This window comes from Lathamus discolor, chromosome 10 (assembly GCF_037157495.1).
Source record: "Lathamus discolor isolate bLatDis1 chromosome 10, bLatDis1.hap1, whole genome shotgun sequence".
Lineage (NCBI taxonomy): Eukaryota > Metazoa > Chordata > Aves > Psittaciformes > Psittacidae > Lathamus > Lathamus discolor.
In genome coordinates, this window is record NC_088893.1 from 5,923,103 (window position 1) to 5,942,466 (window position 19,364).

Consider the following 19,364-nt stretch of genomic DNA (forward strand, 5'->3'; position numbering starts at 1 on the left):
GAGGCCAGTCTGGGAGTGGGAAACTCCTGGCTAAAGAATGATTTCTGCAGAAATGAAGCTGTTGAGTTAATTATAAAAGCTGTATTTCAAGGCAGTTACTCAGTCCCTGGTTGTAACTTGCCTTTTTGAGCCAGCAGCAGGAGTAAGGAACAGGCAGCACTTCAAATGGGTTGGGGAAGACTTGGTTTGAACAAGAAACCCGTTATTGCCAGTATCATCTTCACACACTCTCAGGTTTAAAATCTAGTTCTTCAAGGAAAAAGATGTGGAAAACTTTTCATCTGGGAAGTCTGTACAAAAGCAAGGAGTTCCATTTGTGTAGTGTGGTCATTACTGTAAATCGGCTCTTCCTCAGGAGCAGCATCATCCTTCTGTTTGTGAGTTCCCAGACACTTAACACAGAAATTAAGACAATATAATATTTCAAGCTCCCTTTCGATCATGCAGAAAGAACTGTTAGGAAGAGCTGTGCCTGCTCTGTAGTAGCCAGCTGGGTGACTTGTGTTAGTCTGGGTTTCCAGGGGAGGAATAAGGTGGCATTAGGGGGTCACTGGTGCTTTTCTTCGTGAACTTACAACCCTGCTTGAATTGGAGTAGTGTGAGGTGTCCCAGCCCATGGCAGGGGTTTGGAATTGGATGATCTTAAGGTCCTTTCCAACCCAAACCATCCTGTCATTCTATGAATTCTTTGAGGATATGCATTGCTGAAATCTGTATCAAAGTGAACCAACTTTGTCCAGCATCTCATAGGAGTTACCTGCAGCCCTGCAGCTTCATGCCTTGTTAGGTGGTGTGGAAACAGGCCAGTCTGTGATGGGTTAAGATGTAGGACAAAAGCCCTCCATCACTCCAGTTAAATGTTTAAAACAAAAAATGCTCAGATGTCTTTCATAATGGAAGTGGAAAAGTACTGCTGTGAAATGCTTGGAACAGTTGCCTGTGCTTCCATTTGCCTAGCAGAGCGCTGGGGGAAGTTTTCTTTGCCTCCTTGCTAAACACAGAGCTTGCCAATGGTAAATTAGCAAAAGATTTTGTTTATCTCCACTTGAAAACCTGGATCCTCGCTCATAACTGCGAGTTCTGCTTCCAAGAAATACTTGCTTTAGGAGCCTGCAAAAGCTGTTTTGTAACAGCATTTTGCATTAAAGATGTCTGAGAGCTTAACCATAGGAGTGTGTCTGATCATACAAGCTGTAGGTGTTTAGAAAGCAACAGTGAAAATGCCCCAGTACAGCTCTTGAAAGGGAAGAGTATTACTCCAGCCTTTTGATGTGACAGTCTGCTGTCACTTGAAGCTGCTTTAACCAGCAATACGTTGACTTGCTTGTTCCTTAAAGCCTCCATGAAGTTCATCTACAGACTTTTAACCACACTGCAGGCAGGCCGAGAGTTCTAGAAAATACTGCTGGATTAGAATTTCCAGCAGGTTGGGTGTTTGCTTCTGCCAGCAAAAGCTGGAGCCCATTGCCCTCGAGAATGAGCATCTTCTGGGAAGTGGCCTTCAGGAGCAGTAGACCTGCACCTCCCTGGTGTGGACACACAGGACCTTTCTCCCATCTGTGAGGCGGGAGCCAGTGCTGGCTGCCTTTCTTCTCCACCCAAATAGCTCATCCTCCTTAGAAACATCATGAGGGCACCAGGCAACATCTCTGCCTGTCCTTTCCCTGCTCCCTCTATATCAACCTTAGCACAGACAGTGTGTTTGGCATAGCTCAACGGCCCTTGCACAGTCAAGTGAGTGTTGCCCATTAAACAGACTCCAGATAATTCTTGGATTAAATTACATTTTTTAAATATAAAAATAAATTGGCTCTTCTCATATTAACATCTTATATTAATAATTGCTGTTCCACATCCTTGCATTCCAATTTTGAAATGCTTGAAAAGCAATTTGCTGCTTATAGATTTCTGATGAGGCAGATGGTTACATATGCTGATCACACCTACTGACACAGACAGAATACCACAGCAGAAGGAATCCCATGTAGAGGTTCCATATAGCACAAACCCTTTTGTTTAGAAGTTGCAGCATGTTAGAGAAACAAAACCTCTCCAATCAACCTCCTCAAGTCAACCAGACCCAAACGTGACTGTCAGGCGTGCTCTCCTCCTTGAGTCCCCAATTACTGCCAGTTCCCTGGTGGCTTCTGGAGAAGGAGATAATTTCATTTCTCTTGCAGTGAAGACTTCACACTGAACAGTTTTCCCATTTTTTCTTCTCTTTGAACGACTGTCAGATTTTTTGAATGTACTAACTAGCAGATCTGTCTCTAGACTGTTTAATTACAGGTGCTTGAAGCATTTTATTGGCATTGAGTGGAAATACTTACATTAAAAACTTAACACTTGGGTTGTAGTTTTATATCATAAAATCCTAGAATGGTTTGTGTTGGAAGGGAACTTAGACCTCATCCAGTCCCAAACCCTGCCACGGTCAGGGACACCTCCCACTAGAGCAGCTTGCTCCAAGCCCCTGTGTCCAACCTGGCCTTGAACACTGCCAGGGATGGGGCAGCCACAGCTTCTCTGGGCACCCTGTGCCAGCGCCTCAGCACCCTCACAGGGAAGAGCTTCTGCCTAAGAGCTCATCTCAGTCTCCCCTCTGGCAGGTTAAAGCCATTCCCCTTGTCCTGCTTCTACAAGCCTTTGTCTAAAGCCCATCTCCAGGTTTCTTCTCAGTTCCCTTTAGGTATTGGAAGACTGTTACAAGGTCTCCCCTTAAGGAGCCTTCTCTAGGTTGAACAAGCCCATTATGCAGGCTTGCTGTGAAGAGCCAGCACAGGAGTGGCCATCCAAGAAACTGTATTAGGAACTGGAGCCCTTACTGGTGCGTAAAAAGAAGCAGAGGTAGGAGAAAGGGATTCAATTCTGTAGAAGGAGGTGTGCTAGTGCGTAAGGACCCAATGTTTTCATCACAGGCACAGTGTGATCTGTGGAGTGCAGTAGCAGAACAGCTTCTAGGAAAGACAGAGAGTCCTTGAAACCCCCAAAGCTTCAGCACTTGAAGTCAGTGAAATGCAAAGTGAAGCAGCACAGACACCAAAACAAATGGCACCAAAATTCTTGCAGCTTCTCTATTGCCTGGGACTACAGTATGAGTCTTCAGCTACAAGTAAAAATGCTTTTTGCATAGACGGGGAGTTGATAATTATCTAGTCGCAATAAGCAAACAGTAAATACATTGACACTAATATATTCTAAACTGGAAAAGGTCATTTGATTTCAATGGAATGTGTATCTGTGGGTCATTGTAGCACTGTAACAAGAAGAATAAATATCTCTGCAGAGATACCTGTGTGTAGAAAGTGCTCAAAGTACTATTTATACATTGGAACAAAGTATGGAAAATCAAAGCAAATCCTGCGTTCTTCTTTTGGTGCATCAGCCTCCATACACTTGCTGGTTGCTGCCATTATAGCTAGGGAAAATGTAAAACAGTCTTCTGTATGCTTTGCTTCCAGGCATTCAGCTCATCAGAGTGCACAGAGTGCTTTTTGCTGTATTGAGCTACGTAGAGGGTTAGCACCAAGTAGAGATGGGGATGCAGACCTGGGGTTGGATGTAACTGGAAATGACTTAAATGTTCTGCTTGTTAAACTTTTTTTCCTCTCAGAGCAAAAATGCAATTATGAGCAGGAAAGGGGACATGAGTAGGGTGAATGCTGGAGGTAACTTTGACATCTGGCATATGTAAAATTAAATCATAAGCAGGTTATTACAGACTACCAGTAGGCAAGCTATGCTTTCTTCAATACAGAAACACAGGGGTATTACAGTCTAGCCTCGGCAAGGGGATGGTCCTGGCTGGGCTCAGCTGCTTTGGCAGCTTTGGGGATGAGGTCATGAGATTATTTGTTGACCATTTAGAAAGCTGTGATTAGAGAGTCATGCTTTTGCTTCTACCTTACAACTAGCCATCTATACCACAGGAGAGAATGAGCAGCGCTGCATGGTCATAAAATCCTAGAATGCTTTGAGGTGGAAGAAACCTTAAAGATCATCTGCTTCCAAGCCCCATCTTATCACTAGGCCCTTGTCCAAAGCCCCTCTCCAGGTTTCCTGCAGCCCCTTTAGGCACTGGAGCTGCTCTAAGGTCTCCCCTTCAGGAGCCTTCTCTTCAGGCTGCCCCAGCCCAGCTCTCTCAGCCTGGCTCCAGAGCAGAGCTGCTCCAGCCCTCGCAGCATCTCCGTGGCCTCCTCTGGCCTCGCTCCAACAGCTCCACGTCCCTCTTGTGCTGCTGCCCCAGAGCTGGATCAGGACTGCAGGGGGGGTCTCCCCAGAGCACAGCAGAGAGGGAAAATCCCCTCCCTCGACTGCTGCTCACGCTGTGGGGGTGCAGCACTAGTTTTGGCAGGTTGAAGAAGAGTATTCCTTCACTTAGCCTTGTGCTGAGGTTGCTCACAAAGGCAAACCTGAGATCACTGCTTCTGCCTTTGCTCTTAGATCTTCTTCCTGAGACAAACTTGATCCTGCAGTGTGCTTGGATCCCCATCTGAAAGGCTGAGTCAAAACCCAGGAAGCCGTTGAAATGGAGAGTTTTGTGCCTTACAGACACTGTGTGCACTGAGACTATCTGAAGGCACAAGAGCTAGGGATTGCAGTGCAACATAAATAGGTAGTAGTTTTCTTCTCCCTAGTAATGTTCTGCCTTCAGCCATGCCATCCAAGTGTTCAAAACTGTTGTTTGTAGAACCACCATCAAGTGTAAGACCTTTCTCCTAGCCTCTGTCAGTTCTTAGATGGGGTGCTATAAAGGTGAGCCTGGAAACCATCCTAAATTAAGCCTAAAAGCATGAATTCTAAGTGACCCAGTGGCTTGAATTTACCCACAAGTATAGCTGAGGTTACAGTGTTTTCTGTCCTGGTGTAGTGTATTTTTAAGAGAGTTTCAAAGTCACTTTTCATTGTTCTACAAAGGTATAAATACATAAATTCAGTCTGCCATCTTTAGTTTCAATAGAGAAAACGGAAAAGAATTAAATAATAACAATAATTAAAATGAACCCCCCACCAAGCAGTTTCTTCCCATGAAAGACATGAGTAGAGGATTTGAGACATCCACTGCAGGTCGTCTGAACTCTGAGCCTCCCCGATCTCAGGGCATGTATTGCCAAGTCCTGGCTGCTGGTGCAGGAAGCTGCGAGGTGGAGGTGAGCTACTCGAGGTAACTCTGGAACCACCTTGTTGTGCACTGGGCTGTCTGAGTTGAACATTGCAATTGCTACATGAAACAAAGCACTGATAAAAATAGTGTGCTTTCTTGCCATGCTTCATTTCCTTCTGGATAGTCTCAAAATGTCCCTGTTTGATTCTTTTCTTTGTACAACTTCAGTGAGTCATTGTGATCACAGTGCTCTGGCAGCGACTTGGGAAGCTCTGAAACACAGAATATTTCCTTGAAAGTACCAAATGTTTTACATGGAATTGGCTATATTTCAGGTAGTCTGGACTTGTTCTTCCTATTATTTGACATATATATATATGTATCTCCTTCCTGTAAATTACCCATATTAATTGCTTAAAGCTCTATGTTTTTTGGAAAAGCAGTAGTGTACTTTAATCAGTCCCTTCCCTCTACCAAAAGTGGGGAGTCATTTTAGTCCCCTTTAGGCACTGGAGCTGCTCTAAGGTCTCCCCTTAAGGAGCCTTCTCTTCTCCAGGCTGCCCCAGCCCAGCTCTCTCAGCCTGGCTCCAGAGCAGAGCTGCTCCAGCCCTTGCAGCATCTCCATGGCCTCCTTTGTTCTCGCTCCAACAGCTCCCCTTCCCTCTTGTGCTGCTGCCTCAGAGCTGGGTCAGGACTGCAGGGGGGGTCTCCCCATAGCACAGCAGAGATCCGGCATCCCTGTCCTTTTCCCTTGTCTGTCTAAGCATCTGCCAGAAAATGCACCAGTCACTCTTTAGTGAGTACGGGGCATCGTGTAAGAGTGTATTTACTCAAATAGATAATTTGGAGGGTTTTCTCAGTCATCCCTGGGACATTCCTTCAAGGAGACGTGTGAGATGTGTCTGGGATAACTCACCCATGTAAATACTGAGCTGTACATGGAGTGAAGGGTTTTAGCACCCCTGCTAAACCTGAATATTGTGATCACTTTGCACATGGAGATGGAGTATGTGCTACAATAAAGGGCTGTGGAGCTGAAACTGCTGTCTTGGATTTCCTCCTGAGCACACACATACCTTTATGGGTTTCTTGAGCTGTAGGTTTGTCTTTTACTCTGCAGTGACACTTGATAGACTTTGATTTCCCCACCAGGTTGTCCTCATCTCTAGTGCTGCTGGCTGCTTTCCAAATGCCAGACATGTCCGTGTGTAAGGGAGATCTTACGCTTTTGCTTTGCTTGGCCGTTTCTTAAGAATACATTTGCCTTGGCCATGCATTTTTGCTGTTGTAACATATAAAAAATTCCCTTTTTTCACTTGGCTAAGCTGCCTGGTGGGAGGACGATGGTGCAGCTTGTGCCTCCTGCATTTGGATTTGGTGATGATGCCCTGTTTGAGTTTCTTGAGCACTTGCTGAGCCCTCTATCTATGACAGCTCTTCCATTACGAGGGAAGAGTTGCTTAACGTGGGCATCTGGGATTGGGTATGTGTTGCTGACAGAGATTAATTGTTCAGACAGATGCTGCTGTCCAGACATACATCACACAGGTACACAGGCCATATGTTTCTCTGGCATTAATGCTGGCCTGTCTTGGTGCTGAAGGGATGTTTTCATATCTGATATTAGCCCAGGCAGCTAGAAGAGAGCACAGACAAAGTCCTGACTCTTGGTATCACCATCCTCTCTGTCTCAGTAGTTAGTAGCAGGGAAAAAGCTGAGAGCAGATTTCTGAGGCGTTGACAAGTTTGCCCTTTTTGTTTCCAGGACACTTACTATTTGGATTCATCTTGATATAAATCTTTGGATATCTAGAGTTAACTCACTACATCAGTCAGACTGGGGCAGGAAATGGCAGTGATTAGATATAAGAATCAGGGCTCTTGAGCAGAGGATAGGTTTCCCTTTCTAAAGCCTCTATTTCTGATTGATTTTAAATGTTTAAACATCATCTCCTGGGTGTTGCAGAGCTTTTTTGGGGGCTTGAGAACCATGATCTTAACAGGCAGCGGGAGTGAGGGGAGCGGGGCAGCGTGGACCGTGGCTGGCAGGAGGTCTCTTTCTGAAGGGACAATCCCAATCAGTGCAGCTGCCTGCACAAGAAGGTAGGACTTAAGTGGCTGCTCTGAGGAAGAGGAAGCTGCAGAGGACCCCACGTTCTTCATGAAGAATGGGGACTTCAAAGGCATGTTTCATCCCAGAGGTTTCCTGAACAGATTGCCCCTCATACCAAATTGTTTCTCACATTTGTCAGTGTTATCAAATGCACCGAGCTTATTTTGATTAGTGACCCAGACTTGCAGCCTCCATCTCCAGAGGAAGGATGGAAGCATGGAGAACAGTAGAGCTTTTCTGGGGATTTTCCTCAGTCACTGCTAATTTCTAGCATCCCTTGAGAGAATCAGCCTCTTCTGCCTGATCTATTCAGTGCCATCGTGATATGTTTGACATCACCATCATTTCCATGTTTAGGGAGTTAGATATTTTTTTCAATGCTTCGTGACACTTTTAAATGGAGCAGGTAGAGAAAGTGGATTTTGGAAAATGAGGAACATCTGGTGCTTGCGTGTTTTGTCTGGCAACTTTGTGAAATTAATACAGTCCTAAAGTAGAGAAGAAAAATTATACCTTGAACTTGTAAGTTAATTAGCTGTAACTCTCGGGTGCTTGAAAACAAGGTTAGCATTGTTGTGTTGGTCTGATTGCGGATGGATTCTCACATCTGGCATGTTTCCAGGTCATTCTGTTGGAGCACAATACAGCAAGAACAGGAGCAGGCTTTTGAGATGTGCTTTCTTGCCACACTCAAAGGGGCTTTCTTGGTCACTTAACAGACTGATTAGTTGGCACAGCGTAAGCTTTGTTACCCTGTAGTATGTATAGCGTTTGTTCTGATCAGAAAAACAAGAATCTGGTGTAAATTACAGTGTTAGGGTTTGGAGAAAATTAGTAGGGGTTGTTCAGGAGGAGCGTCAAATAGTATCCTCTCCTCCTGTTCCCTGGCTAATCTGGCTCTGCCACGTAATAGAAATCTCAACATACTCTAGTGTTGGGCTTGTTCAGCCTGGAGAAGAGAAGGCTTCTGAAGGGGAGACCTTAGAGCAGCTCCAGTGCCTAAAGGGGCTCCAGGAAACCTGCAGAGGAGCTTGGGACAAGGGCCTGTAGGGACAGGCCAAGGGGAATGGCTTTAACCTGCCCGAGGGGAGACTGAGCTGAGCTCTTAGGCAGAAGCTCTTCCCTGTGAGGGTGCTGAGGCGCTGGCACAGGGTGCCCAGAGAAGCTGTGGCTGCCCCATCCCTGGCAGCGCTCAAGGCCAGGCTGGACACAGGGGCTTGGAGCAAGCTGCTCCAGTGGGAGGTGTCCCTGCCCGTGGCAGGGGTTGGAGCTGGATGAGCTTTAAAGTCCCTTCCAACACAAACCAGTCTGTGATAACAGTTATTGGCAAGGTACAGAGTAAAAATTTAATGAAAAGAAGATAAACACAAAATTTATCTTTTATTTTGTATTTGCATATTGTTTCTAATTCAGGGTTTGTGAGATTAATCCTTTTTTGACCTTCTTTTCTCAGGTTCTAGCAAGTAGCTTAGGAATTGCAGCCTCCAGTGTACTAAATGTCATCCTGTCTAAAATACTTAGCAGCCCAACCTGTACTCAGAAGGCAACACCTTTCTAACATGAGCTGTTAAAGAAAGGTGAAGCTAGCTCTTGTGAATACTTGCCAAGTGGTTTTGCTCCCAGTAACTAACCATAATAAATGTGATGCAGTATGAGCTGGATATGAGAACAACAGAATAAACCACTTTTTGTATTTAAACATCAAGTTCCTGAAAACTTACTAAACTTACTTAGTTTGCTGCTGAGTTCATTGGATAAACATATGGAAACTAATAGTTTTGTCAAGGATATGTTTTAAATATCCAGAGGTGTTTTACAGGTCATTAATGCTGCACTGGCTCTGGCTGCTAAACCCCAAAGCAAACTGGCTCAGGAGAACATGGATCTCTTCAAAGAGCAGTGGGAGAAGCAAGTCCGTGTGCTGACAGATGCTGTCGATGACATCACTTCTATTGATGACTTCTTGGCTGTGTCAGGTAACCAGGGGTTCGATCTCGGAAATGATCCTGCTCGTAACTGAGCTTGTTCCTGGAAATGGGTGGTTGCTACATGTGCTCTGGAGTCTTCTCACGTTTTTGGAAGGTGTTGGGACCCTTCACCTGGTAGGTGTCATCTTCTCCTGAGCAATGTGTGAAAATAGAGGAGGAGATCTTAGCATGAAGAGACAACATTTTATGTCTCAAGCTTTTGACTTGCTTAGCTGAACTAGTGAGGAATTACCACCTAGCTACTGCAGACAGATCTCACCAGTAACAGTGGGGGAAACAGCACATTTGTGTTCAAGCAGTGCACTAGTGAAAAAGATGATCCCTCATTCACCTTAAACTCTTCTTACATAAACAAAAATGAATCTCAAACCATTGTCAGACATGTTAATTAAAATAAAACTGTTCTTACAGAAATGTTCTGTCAGTATTTTTAACCATGTCAGCTTTAGTAAAGTTTTAAAAGAAGATTAGATCATTATAATAGATTAATAATTCCAATTGGCAAAGAGCTTGCCAAGATGATCTGTTTTATCAGCATCACTGATAAAGACCCACTATTAGCTGCAGTGACCTAGAAACAAGGGGGACGTTTTTCTTTGCACATCCTCTAATTCTGTTCTAGTCAGAGGACACAGTGATGCAACCACAGGAATTCTATCTGCAATACCAGTCACACATTACCGCTGCCAACTGAGGGTCTGATTTTTCTGGTTCAAACAGGCTCGAGCATCTCAAATGACCTAAAAACTCCAGATGTAAAGCAAAATTTCACAGGAAGATGTGTTGAGTCAGAAGTAGCAGGTCCACACAGCTAGAAAATGGAGATGAAAAATTAAGGTCCTGAATTAAAAAAACATCTTTTTTATTGTTATTTAAAAGAAAAAACCCACCCAAGTAGTGTTTCTACAGCAAGATACCTGTGTTATCATACATATTGTATTGTGGTTCCCTGGGTTCTGAGTACGATTGTTCTTTGCAATAAGTTAGCATAAACTTCTTAGGCAGTTGAATGTCCTGGCTGTTTGTATCTGTCTGCATGCTCATTGCTGCAGCAGTAGCTGAAATTGCACAGCTGTGAGGAGCCTATTTCTGGGGAAATATATTTAGAGGGAATTGTGCACTGAGGTTCACGGCCCCACTTGGAGTTTGACCACAAACGTGCGAAATATTTCAGAGAGAAAAAGCTGTTAGCCTGTAGGCCAGGCCACTGGAACCGAGTGGTCTGCAGCCTTTCTAGGTCATTCGAGGAGATGGGTGCTGTGCTTCTGAGGTGTCCCACTGCTGGGTTGCTCTGAATTGTGTCAAGGGCTTGGCAGTAAGCAGGGAATGCTGCTTTTCTGGGGCAGTGGTAGGCTGACTCAGGGGTGAGCTCAGCTCGAGCATGTGCTTGCCACTGCCATGGCATCATGGCAGTGCTGTGGTTTGAGACTCCTGCAGATGCTCAAGTGCATCCTGCAGTTATTCGTACGTGCTGTGTTGTTGAAGAGATGTTAGGAAAATATTAAAGCAATAAATACTGGTTTAAATATTGTTTGTTTGAACTTTGATCAATGTTTTCCATATAAATGCCACAACTCCAATTCATCTGCTAAAAGTCTAAACATCTCTCTGGATCAAATCGTGATGGGTATGATTTATACCAGGTTCTGTTTGAGGTTATTAGGATGCTTGTGTCAGTTTGTATCAGTTACAAACTGGGACGTCAGCAGAATTTAAAAGAGCTCTTGTGAGTCTGTGTCTGTGTTTAAAAAACCCTCACCACATTTCCACAATGTGTTGTGCTGTCCATCATGAAGTTATGCTTCATTGTGCAGCTTATGCTTCAGAATTGTATCAATTATCCACAGGTAAAAGCTTGGTGAAAGAGAGGTTGGGTTTAGATAATAGCAGAATGTCACAGAAGATGGATATTAAATGCACAGTGCTGCAGATAAGCTTGCAGGATACCACATTTTATGGAGGGCATGGCACAAGGGACCTGTTGAGTTAGGACAGCATCTTGTGGTGGCTAGGAAATGAATGGAGCAGTCCTGTAGCCTAAAGATCTTTCCTACAAGCTCCCAACCAAGAGTGATTTGCAGCTCAGGGAGCTCCAGCAGCAGAGGTGTTACCTGCTGAACAGTCCCTGACAGACTTTTCTCATTTAAGCCTGTGTTAGTTATTCTTCTGACCATTATAAGCCGCTGGCATCTCCATCATCCTGTGCAGAGTTCACAGCTGAACTGTGAAGAACCAGCTTGTTTTTGCAGTGTCGCCTGTTTGCTTCATTTGATGCCCCTGCTTGTAATAGATGATGGTGAAAAAGGTTTTTTCCCCACTGGCTTTCTTCGTGCTGTTTGTAAACCTACAGACTTCTGTCTATGCTTAGTCATCTCTCTCTTAACTGCAGAGTCTTTGCCTGTTCCATTATTCCTCATTTCAAAGCTCTTCTGTGCCTTCTGTAATTCTTATCCCTCTCATCAGTGCCTTCCCTAAGCACTCGGGCTGTGTTTGTGTGCCCACTTTCTCTGTTCTTTAGAGCAGTTGCTGATAGCACCGTGTAATTGTCAAATTCAGTGTTCTGAAATTACCTGGATCTCCTTTGAAACCCCCTAAAAAAATCATTCCATTTGCCGCCTTCTGTTCCTCCGCCACTGACAGAGGTTTATGCAAGAGATGTCCTTCACAGTAAAGCTGTTTCATCTTAAGAGCCTCCAGATGAATATTGCTGGACCTGATGATTGTCCTCCTTCATTACAAGTTGAATACTTTATTTGCAAGTGTATGAACTCAAGTATTTGCTCCATAACCATGTCTACTGACCCTGCTGTTTGACCTGGTTCCTCCAGTGCCTCTGTCAAGAGAGGGGGGAATAGCTTCAGCATGGAAATTGTTCTAAGACCTTTTGTAGGGGACACAGCAGAAAAGCAGCTTTATTTGCGCATCTGTGGTGCTTGATCTCTTGACTACTTAGGTTTTGCTCTTGTGTAGCCCCCAGATCCCTTGCAGACTTCTTGCAATGTATGGAAGAGGATTTCTTAATCCCTTTATTGGGGAGGTGGGTGGAGGTGAAGGTGTTGGAGGGGGGGGCGACACCACTTTTTGCCTTTTTTATTTATAGAACAAGATCTCTTTGCTGTTGCCTGTGTTACCACAGAATCACAGAACAGTTTGGGTTGGGAGGGACGTTAGAGCTCATCCAGTTCCAACCCCCATGTCATGGGTATGTTCTCTGTTCCATTCCATTGCTGTGAGACTCTCCTCCTGCCCAGCCATGGGAAGGCTGTTGGCTTTGATGCAGCGTTACCACATCCCCAGACGTGCTGGAGGTGAACCCGTGTGTCAGCATCTCCTGGGCTCTTCTGCTGTCCCGACCTCAGCAGATGGCATTTTGTGCCCCACGCTTGGGGTTCACATGCCTGTAGGACAGGTAGCAGTGTGTGTATGTACAAGCACACAGAACAGTGTCAGATCTGATTTGTTATCATCCAGCTGGAGAGTATAACCACAGTGGATGCACCTGATGGTCCCTGCCCCGTAGGAGATTACCTCGCCTTTGAAGTGTCTTTCTGGCCACTTCACATCTGCAGAAGGGATGAAATGATCAGCAAGCATTTAAATATTCATCTTCATTTTGTCCATGCCTTTTATTAAAGTTCCTATAATCCAAAGGCTTTTAAATGGTTGGCGGCTTAATTTATTCATTAAGGAATTCAAGCAATAAACAGTCTGTGTTTTGGCCCGATGCCGATTTCTTTTTACTCTTGCACCTTGCAGGGATGTCTGTCTCTTGCTTTAAATACCCAAACCCTGTGTGCTCCTTGCTGCAGCTCTTGTACCTTGGCTGCCTGCTCACTGACTTGTCAAATCACTAATGAACCTGTGCGTCTCTCTCTCAGGGCCACATTCTGCCCTCGGCTGAACTTGTTCAGGCTGAGTTGCTTCTGAGGTATGTCACAAGTGTATTTTGTGCCCAGGTTGCTTCCCAAAGTCTTGCAATACTGCACCTGGCTCTGTTAATTTTATGCAAATGAAGCATAACACTTCCAGCAGCAGCAATCTTTTCAGCCAGTTTATACAAATCCTCCATCGCTCAACTCTATGTGCTCCTTGGCTCTACAAACTCTTGCAAAATGGCTCTTTTACTACCTGTGTAGGGAATAAAAGCCACTTCAGTGGCACGGATTGGCAGTGCAGCGTGATTAAGTCAATGGTTAGTAACGCTGGAAACTATTCTAAGTGACGGAGCAGAAATGCTTCCAAGTTGGTTTCTTACCAAGAAGCCCAAATGCTGCTGTTGGATGGCACTATCAAAGCCTTGGTACTGATGTGCTAAAGAGGTCTGTAACAGAATTTGGAAGACCTTTTGGATATGTTTCCCCAAATCAAGATCCCAACTTCTTCAGGCATTTTCAGAAATCTCTTGGGGGGGTTTACTCGTTGTAAGCTTCTTGGACATGATAGAGGGAAACATCTCTGTGTCAAAAAGAAAATGTGTGTTCAGAAAGTAAATTACAAGAGAGGTCTTGGCTTTATTTTATGTTTTCTAAAGAGGCAATGAGTACTCTGTCACTGGAGCGCTTTCTGCGTAAATCACTGCATGTGTTACGTCTTGCATTTGAGGGGAGGACTAACAGCTTAATATTCTCTGATGGTATGTGTGTGGTTGTGGGAAAACACTCTGTGGGAAGCTAGAAACGTGCAACAAGTGCCCCAGTCTATTAGAGCACTGGGTGGCTGAGGTGTGGCGCAGAGGAGGGTGCCTCATCACCCAGTGCATGTGGAATGATGGGGGAGTGGTTTGGAAGTATTTGGAATAAGGGCTTTGGCAGTCCAGGGAAGGAAATGGGAAGAAACACATTAAGGGAGAATTCAGCTGAACTCAGCTTTTCTGTTGGTAAAATCAAGGCTAAACAGAGGCAAGAAATGTGGATGCCACTGATGGCTTTTTGACACCTAGTTTGGAAGGGCAGCTGTTTGCTGGTTGTGGCAAGCTTAAAAATTGATGCTTTACAGCATCTCGTTGGAGGTTTATAGAGCAGGTCACAAACTGAGAAATTGCCATGCTGATGACTGCAGCAGAAAAGAAGATATTACCATCTAAATGCTCCTTCTTTTACCACCAGAGAATCATATTTTAGAAGATGTAAACAAATGTGTCATTGCTCTCCAAGAAAAAGATGTTGATGGTTTAGACCGCACAGCTGGAGCAATTCGAGGACGTGCTGCTAGAGTCATTCATGTTGTCACTTCGGAAATGGATAACTACGAGCCTGGAGTCTACACTGAGAAGGTGTTGGAAGCCACGAAGTTACTGTCCAACACAGGTAAGAGTTGGTTACTTCCAATATCCCTAAATTCATATTGCTTGCAAGTGCCTGGGCAACCAGATATTAATGTACCTGTGAAACCTGTTAAAGACTCTGTTGATACACTGTAATGAAAATTAGTGAGTTATTTGCAGAGCTATTGCAAAATGAGAAATGTAATTTTGCTGTGTTGCTTGGCTTAAAATTCAGCAGTGCACAAGGTTTTCCTGAGTGTGCTTGCCGTTCTTGAGCTGTAGAAAGCTAAAACACCAATAAATGAATCCTAAACAATGAGTTAGGGCTTGAAAGGTGCACTGGTCATCTTACAGTATTGTACCAGGTTCTGTGAGTGTTCAGGATACAGAGAGATTTATGCCACATTCATGTAATCACAGAATCACAGAGTGGTTTGTGTTGGAAGGGACCTTAAAGCTCACCCAGTTCCAACCCCTGCCACAGGCAGGGACACCTTCCACTGGAGCAGCTTGCTCCAAGCCCCTGTGTCCAACCTGGCCTTGAACACTGCCAGGGATGGAGCAGACACAGCTTCTCTGGGCATCCTGTGCCAGCGCCTCAGCACCCTCACAGGGAAGAGCTTCTGCCTAAGAGCTCATCTCTGTCTCCCCTCGGGCAGGTTAAAGCCATTCCCCTTGTCCTGTCCCTATAGGCCCTTGTCCAAAGCCCCCCTCCAGGTTTCCTGCAGCCCCTTTAGGCACTGGAGCTGCTCTAAGGTCTCCCCTTCAGGAGCCTTCTCTTGTCCAGGCTGGACCAGCCCAGCTCTCTCAGCCTGGCTCCAGAGCAGAGCTGCTCCAGCCCTCTCCATCTACTGTGCTGGCCCAGTAGAATAAATTTTGGGTCATGGTTTAGGGTAAATTTTGTGAAATATCTTTATGGCTCTTAAAGCAACTTGTAGTCCCCCACACCCAAGCAATAAATGAGGGTGTTTCCTGTGAGCTAGCTGGTAACATCTACACAAGGGAAGGAGTGATTCTGGTTACTTCAGTAAGTGCTGCGCCAACTATTAGTTGTTGGCTTTGCTTTAATTACTTTGATGAAGAATCAAGAGTGACACTGAAGAAACGAACAGACTGTAAATGGTTCTGTGATGTCCTTCCCAGGGTGCAGTGAGTCACTGCAGTACAGCAGGGCAACCTGCCCTCTTCCAGTCCCTTGTTAAACTTGAGCTTTGTGATGGTAATGCTGGTTTTTCCCCCAGAAAATCATGTACATCTGCAGGGAACATTAAACAAATGCTTAATATTTTATCCCATAGTTTCTAACTGCTTCTCCAGGTGTTTTCTTGTTGTCCACTAGAAAGTGGGGGTAAAGTTTTAACTGTCTAAGGGGAAAAGACCAAACAGCAGCAGAGTAAACAGTGGACCAAGACTTGAGGTGCAGTTTTGATGTCTTTCTATGACAAATGTTTTGAATGCAAATAGAACTGTTTCAGAGCTTCCAATGATAATTAACAACAAGGAACACACATGACTTCTACAGGAGTGTATAGTAGAAGGTGGCACTGGGGTGGGCACTGACTGCTCTTTGGTGTTCTTGCTTCAGTTATGCCACGGTTTACTGAGCAAGTAGAAGCTGCTGTGGAAGCCCTGAGTTCAGACCCTGCTCAGCCCATGGATGAGAATGAATTCATCGATGCCTCGCGGCTGGTGTACGACGGGATACGAGACATCAGGAAAGCTGTTCTGATGATCCGGGTGAGCAGAACTTACTGGAACAGCTTTCTGTTTCTCCACTCATTTCCATGCCTTTATTGAGCTGACAGGCATCAGTTCTGTTGAGAGCAGACAGCGTGAAATTTGCGTTTAGCTCATATTAACATTCAGAGTCTTAAAAACTGCTAATCACTCTGCGGAGTGCTTCAGAAGTACGTTTTGATTCAAATTCATTAAACAGATCTGAGCATCAATGATAGCCAGAGCGGTGATGCTAAATACCCTTCACGCATCCTTTGTAATATCATGTTAATGCCTTGCTTGTTAATGTGCTGAAATCAGTGACCTTTGATTTAACAACAGCAAGTAGATTCATAACTATAGATGCTTTTTGATCATTTGAGAGCTGAGAAATAAAACCCGATGGCTCTTTATTAAGTAAATTTTGAGAATTAATGCTAGTTAATCATAAACGGGTTTAGATGAGTTCAGCCTCTAGTTCCTAGAGTGTGTAATTCGTTAGTGGGCTAACCTCAGTAAACAGGGAGCAGTTCATAGAGGCTTTGTCTCTCTTGTGCTGGCGTGTTTCAGGTGCAGTGAGTGTGACTTGGAAGTCCTAATTTCTGGTAGGTCAGGCAGCCTTAGACTGGTAGGAGGCTTGCAGGGAAGATGCAGAAGGGCTCCTGCAGTTGATTGAAGGGTTGCAGAAAAGAAAGTTCTGATTGAGGCTGACCTGTGACACATTTCTTGAATGAAGCTTGGTAAAAATGCTCAGGAGCCAGACACAGCCAAAACAAATGTAGAGGCCTTATTCCTTTTTCCTTTTTTTCCCTTGTCCTCCTCTGACTCAAATGCGTTGCAGAGACACCATCTTCATCTTTCAGAGTGGTAACCATGACAGATACATTTTGGTGATAGGTAAATTAAGGACAGCGCAGAATATACATGATTATAGTAACCAGTGTAATAGTATCTTCCATGTTTTCTGCTTAAAGCAAAGAATCAGATGAGAAATCAGAAGAAAAGCTGACAATTCCCCATATAATTTCTGTCAAAGTTAAGCTCAGGATTTATAGACAACCAGCATTAGATGAAGATATCAAGGCTTTCCTGCTATGCAGGCAAACTAATTTGATTCACCCCCTGCTGAAGTCCTCCTTATGCAGGACATGACAGCAGGGCTGCCAGCTCCACATTGTGAGTAATTAGCTGAGGTGGTGATGCCAGGAGTGCTGACATTGTCCCTCATGCTGCTGCATCTCTGATGTCAGGGTGCTGCGGCTTTACTGCCGCTGCCAGTAGCTAACGGCAGCACGCCGGTGACACAGCAGTGACCTATAAAGAAGTTAAATTGCTAAGATTTGCTCTCCAAAGGCTGTAAGGTATAGGATGGATTTAGGATAAGAGAGCCCTCCAGGCCACCGCTTCTCCAGGGCTTTGTCTCAAACTGGCCCACAGAAGGAACCACACTCACAGGGGGATGCTCCTGAGCTCAGCTGGAGCAAACAAGCTGATGCACTTGAAACTTTGTCCAGTTGCACTTGTTCTTTACAGGCTCCAGAAGGAAAAGTCACTCAGACACCTAACTTTTGTGTTTATGCAGTATATTCTCAGAACTAAAATCTGTATCTGTAGGTTTATGCTTTTTCCTCCCTGCTCCCCAGGCAATCCCTCATCTTCCCCAGAGGAGTTTTTGCCCGTGACAGCTTGAAAGGCAGAGTTACATTTTGTATACCCCAGGTTTTTTGGGATTCAGGATGGATGGGCAGAGAAGGGGGCTTGGGAATCATAAACAGTTTCTAAAGATGCAGCAGAACTGTCTTCTTTTTTATATATGTATATTATTTCTTAAATACATGTCCTTATGATGATTTCGTGGGTGTACTCTGTTCTACAAGGCATGGAGAGGAGATGGTGGCTGAAATATCCTGGGTCCTGATTATCAGCGTGCTCACCTTTGCTTTTTGGCAACTATTTTGTGTACCTCTCTCTATTTTAAATGTATCACAAGATGTCTGGGTTGCAAAACAAGTTTGTAAAATTCAAATGATAGGAAAGAAATCTGAATATTTGCATCTTCTTTGTTACTCACAATGTATTGCATTTATCAGTGAAGGTCTTTGTTGACCCAGCTCTGTAAAACTGCCATGAAGTGCCACTCTAAGCAAAGATGTAGTATTTTGACGAATATGCTGTTTAAACTTGATAAGCTTCATAAAAAGTTTGCCAGCTGTAGAGTGGCAGTGGCAAAAATAAATCCCGGGCAAGCAGGAACTGGGTCAGATGTGTTTAGCCCACAGCATAAAAGCTGGCCCTTACTAGCTAAAAATTTTCAGCTTTTCCTGGGGGATAAGAATAAATTCCAATACATTTTAGCTGCTGTTAATTTAGTCTGTGCTTTGATTCATAATTGCACTAAAGACGATGGCGGTGGGTTTGAACCAGGCCTTAGAACTGTGTGTAATTTTAGTTTCAGCATCTCAAGTGAAGCTTTTACATTTAAGCAAGTTGCAGAAATACTGTTCATTTTGCAAGAGCTTTTTTCTGTGCTTCAAACCCTGAGTGCATTCGCGACCTGACAGATCGCAGGTGCTTAGGACCTGGTAAGAAATTTGGGGGATCCTGATGTGTTTAATGTGAGCACTCAAGCATATATACTCATATACACTCAAACATACATACTCACAGTGTACACTCACACGTGAGTGTACGCTGGGCACATTCCCTTTATTTACCTTTTTTGTTGAAAACATGGACTGATTTTTACCTTCACTGATTTCCATTCTCTCTGCTTGAAAAACAACATTCTCGATGATTTTTAGAACCATGAATTCTCTTGTTTGACTCTTTCCTCAGACTCCTGAAGAGCTGGATGATTCCGACTTTGAGACTGAGGACTTTGATGTCCGAAGCAGAACAAGTATTCAGACTGAAGATGATCAGCTTATTGCTGGACAAAGTGCAAGGGTAAGGAAGAAATCAGAGCATTCTAAAACAGTGACTTTCCGTCAAGAAACAGTTCAGTTGGATTTGAAAATCCAGGTTAAATATTGGGCAGGGTGGGGGAGGAGGGGAAGGTGAAAATACTGGATCAGAAAACTGGAATTCTTTGTTTCCAGTTTTCTTCTAAAGAGGAGGTTAAGTGAAATGAAGGATGTGTTGGTCTGAAAGATGTAAGAAACATCTGTGTTATTTTATATT

At 44.3% G+C, this 19,364-nt stretch overlaps 2 protein-coding genes across 3 annotated transcripts in view; one reads left to right on the top strand and one right to left on the bottom strand.

Moving 5' to 3' along the window:
* Window positions 1-19,364, bottom strand: part of HSPA9 (heat shock protein family A (Hsp70) member 9) — a 330,220-nt gene that overhangs the window by 247,240 nt on the left and 63,616 nt on the right. The gene's annotated exons all lie outside the window — the stretch shown is intronic.
* The window catches only part of CTNNA1 (catenin alpha 1), a 122,459-nt gene that overhangs the window by 90,931 nt on the left and 12,164 nt on the right, over window positions 1-19,364 (top strand). For both annotated transcript variants that reach the window (XM_065690217.1, XM_065690216.1), the window contains exons 11-14: window positions 9,037-9,193; window positions 14,311-14,511; window positions 16,054-16,205; window positions 19,020-19,130. In XM_065690217.1, the coding sequence (XP_065546289.1) occupies window positions 9,037-9,193; window positions 14,311-14,511; window positions 16,054-16,205; window positions 19,020-19,130 (621 nt within the window). The remainder of the gene's footprint in view (window positions 1-9,036; window positions 9,194-14,310; window positions 14,512-16,053; window positions 16,206-19,019; window positions 19,131-19,364) is intronic.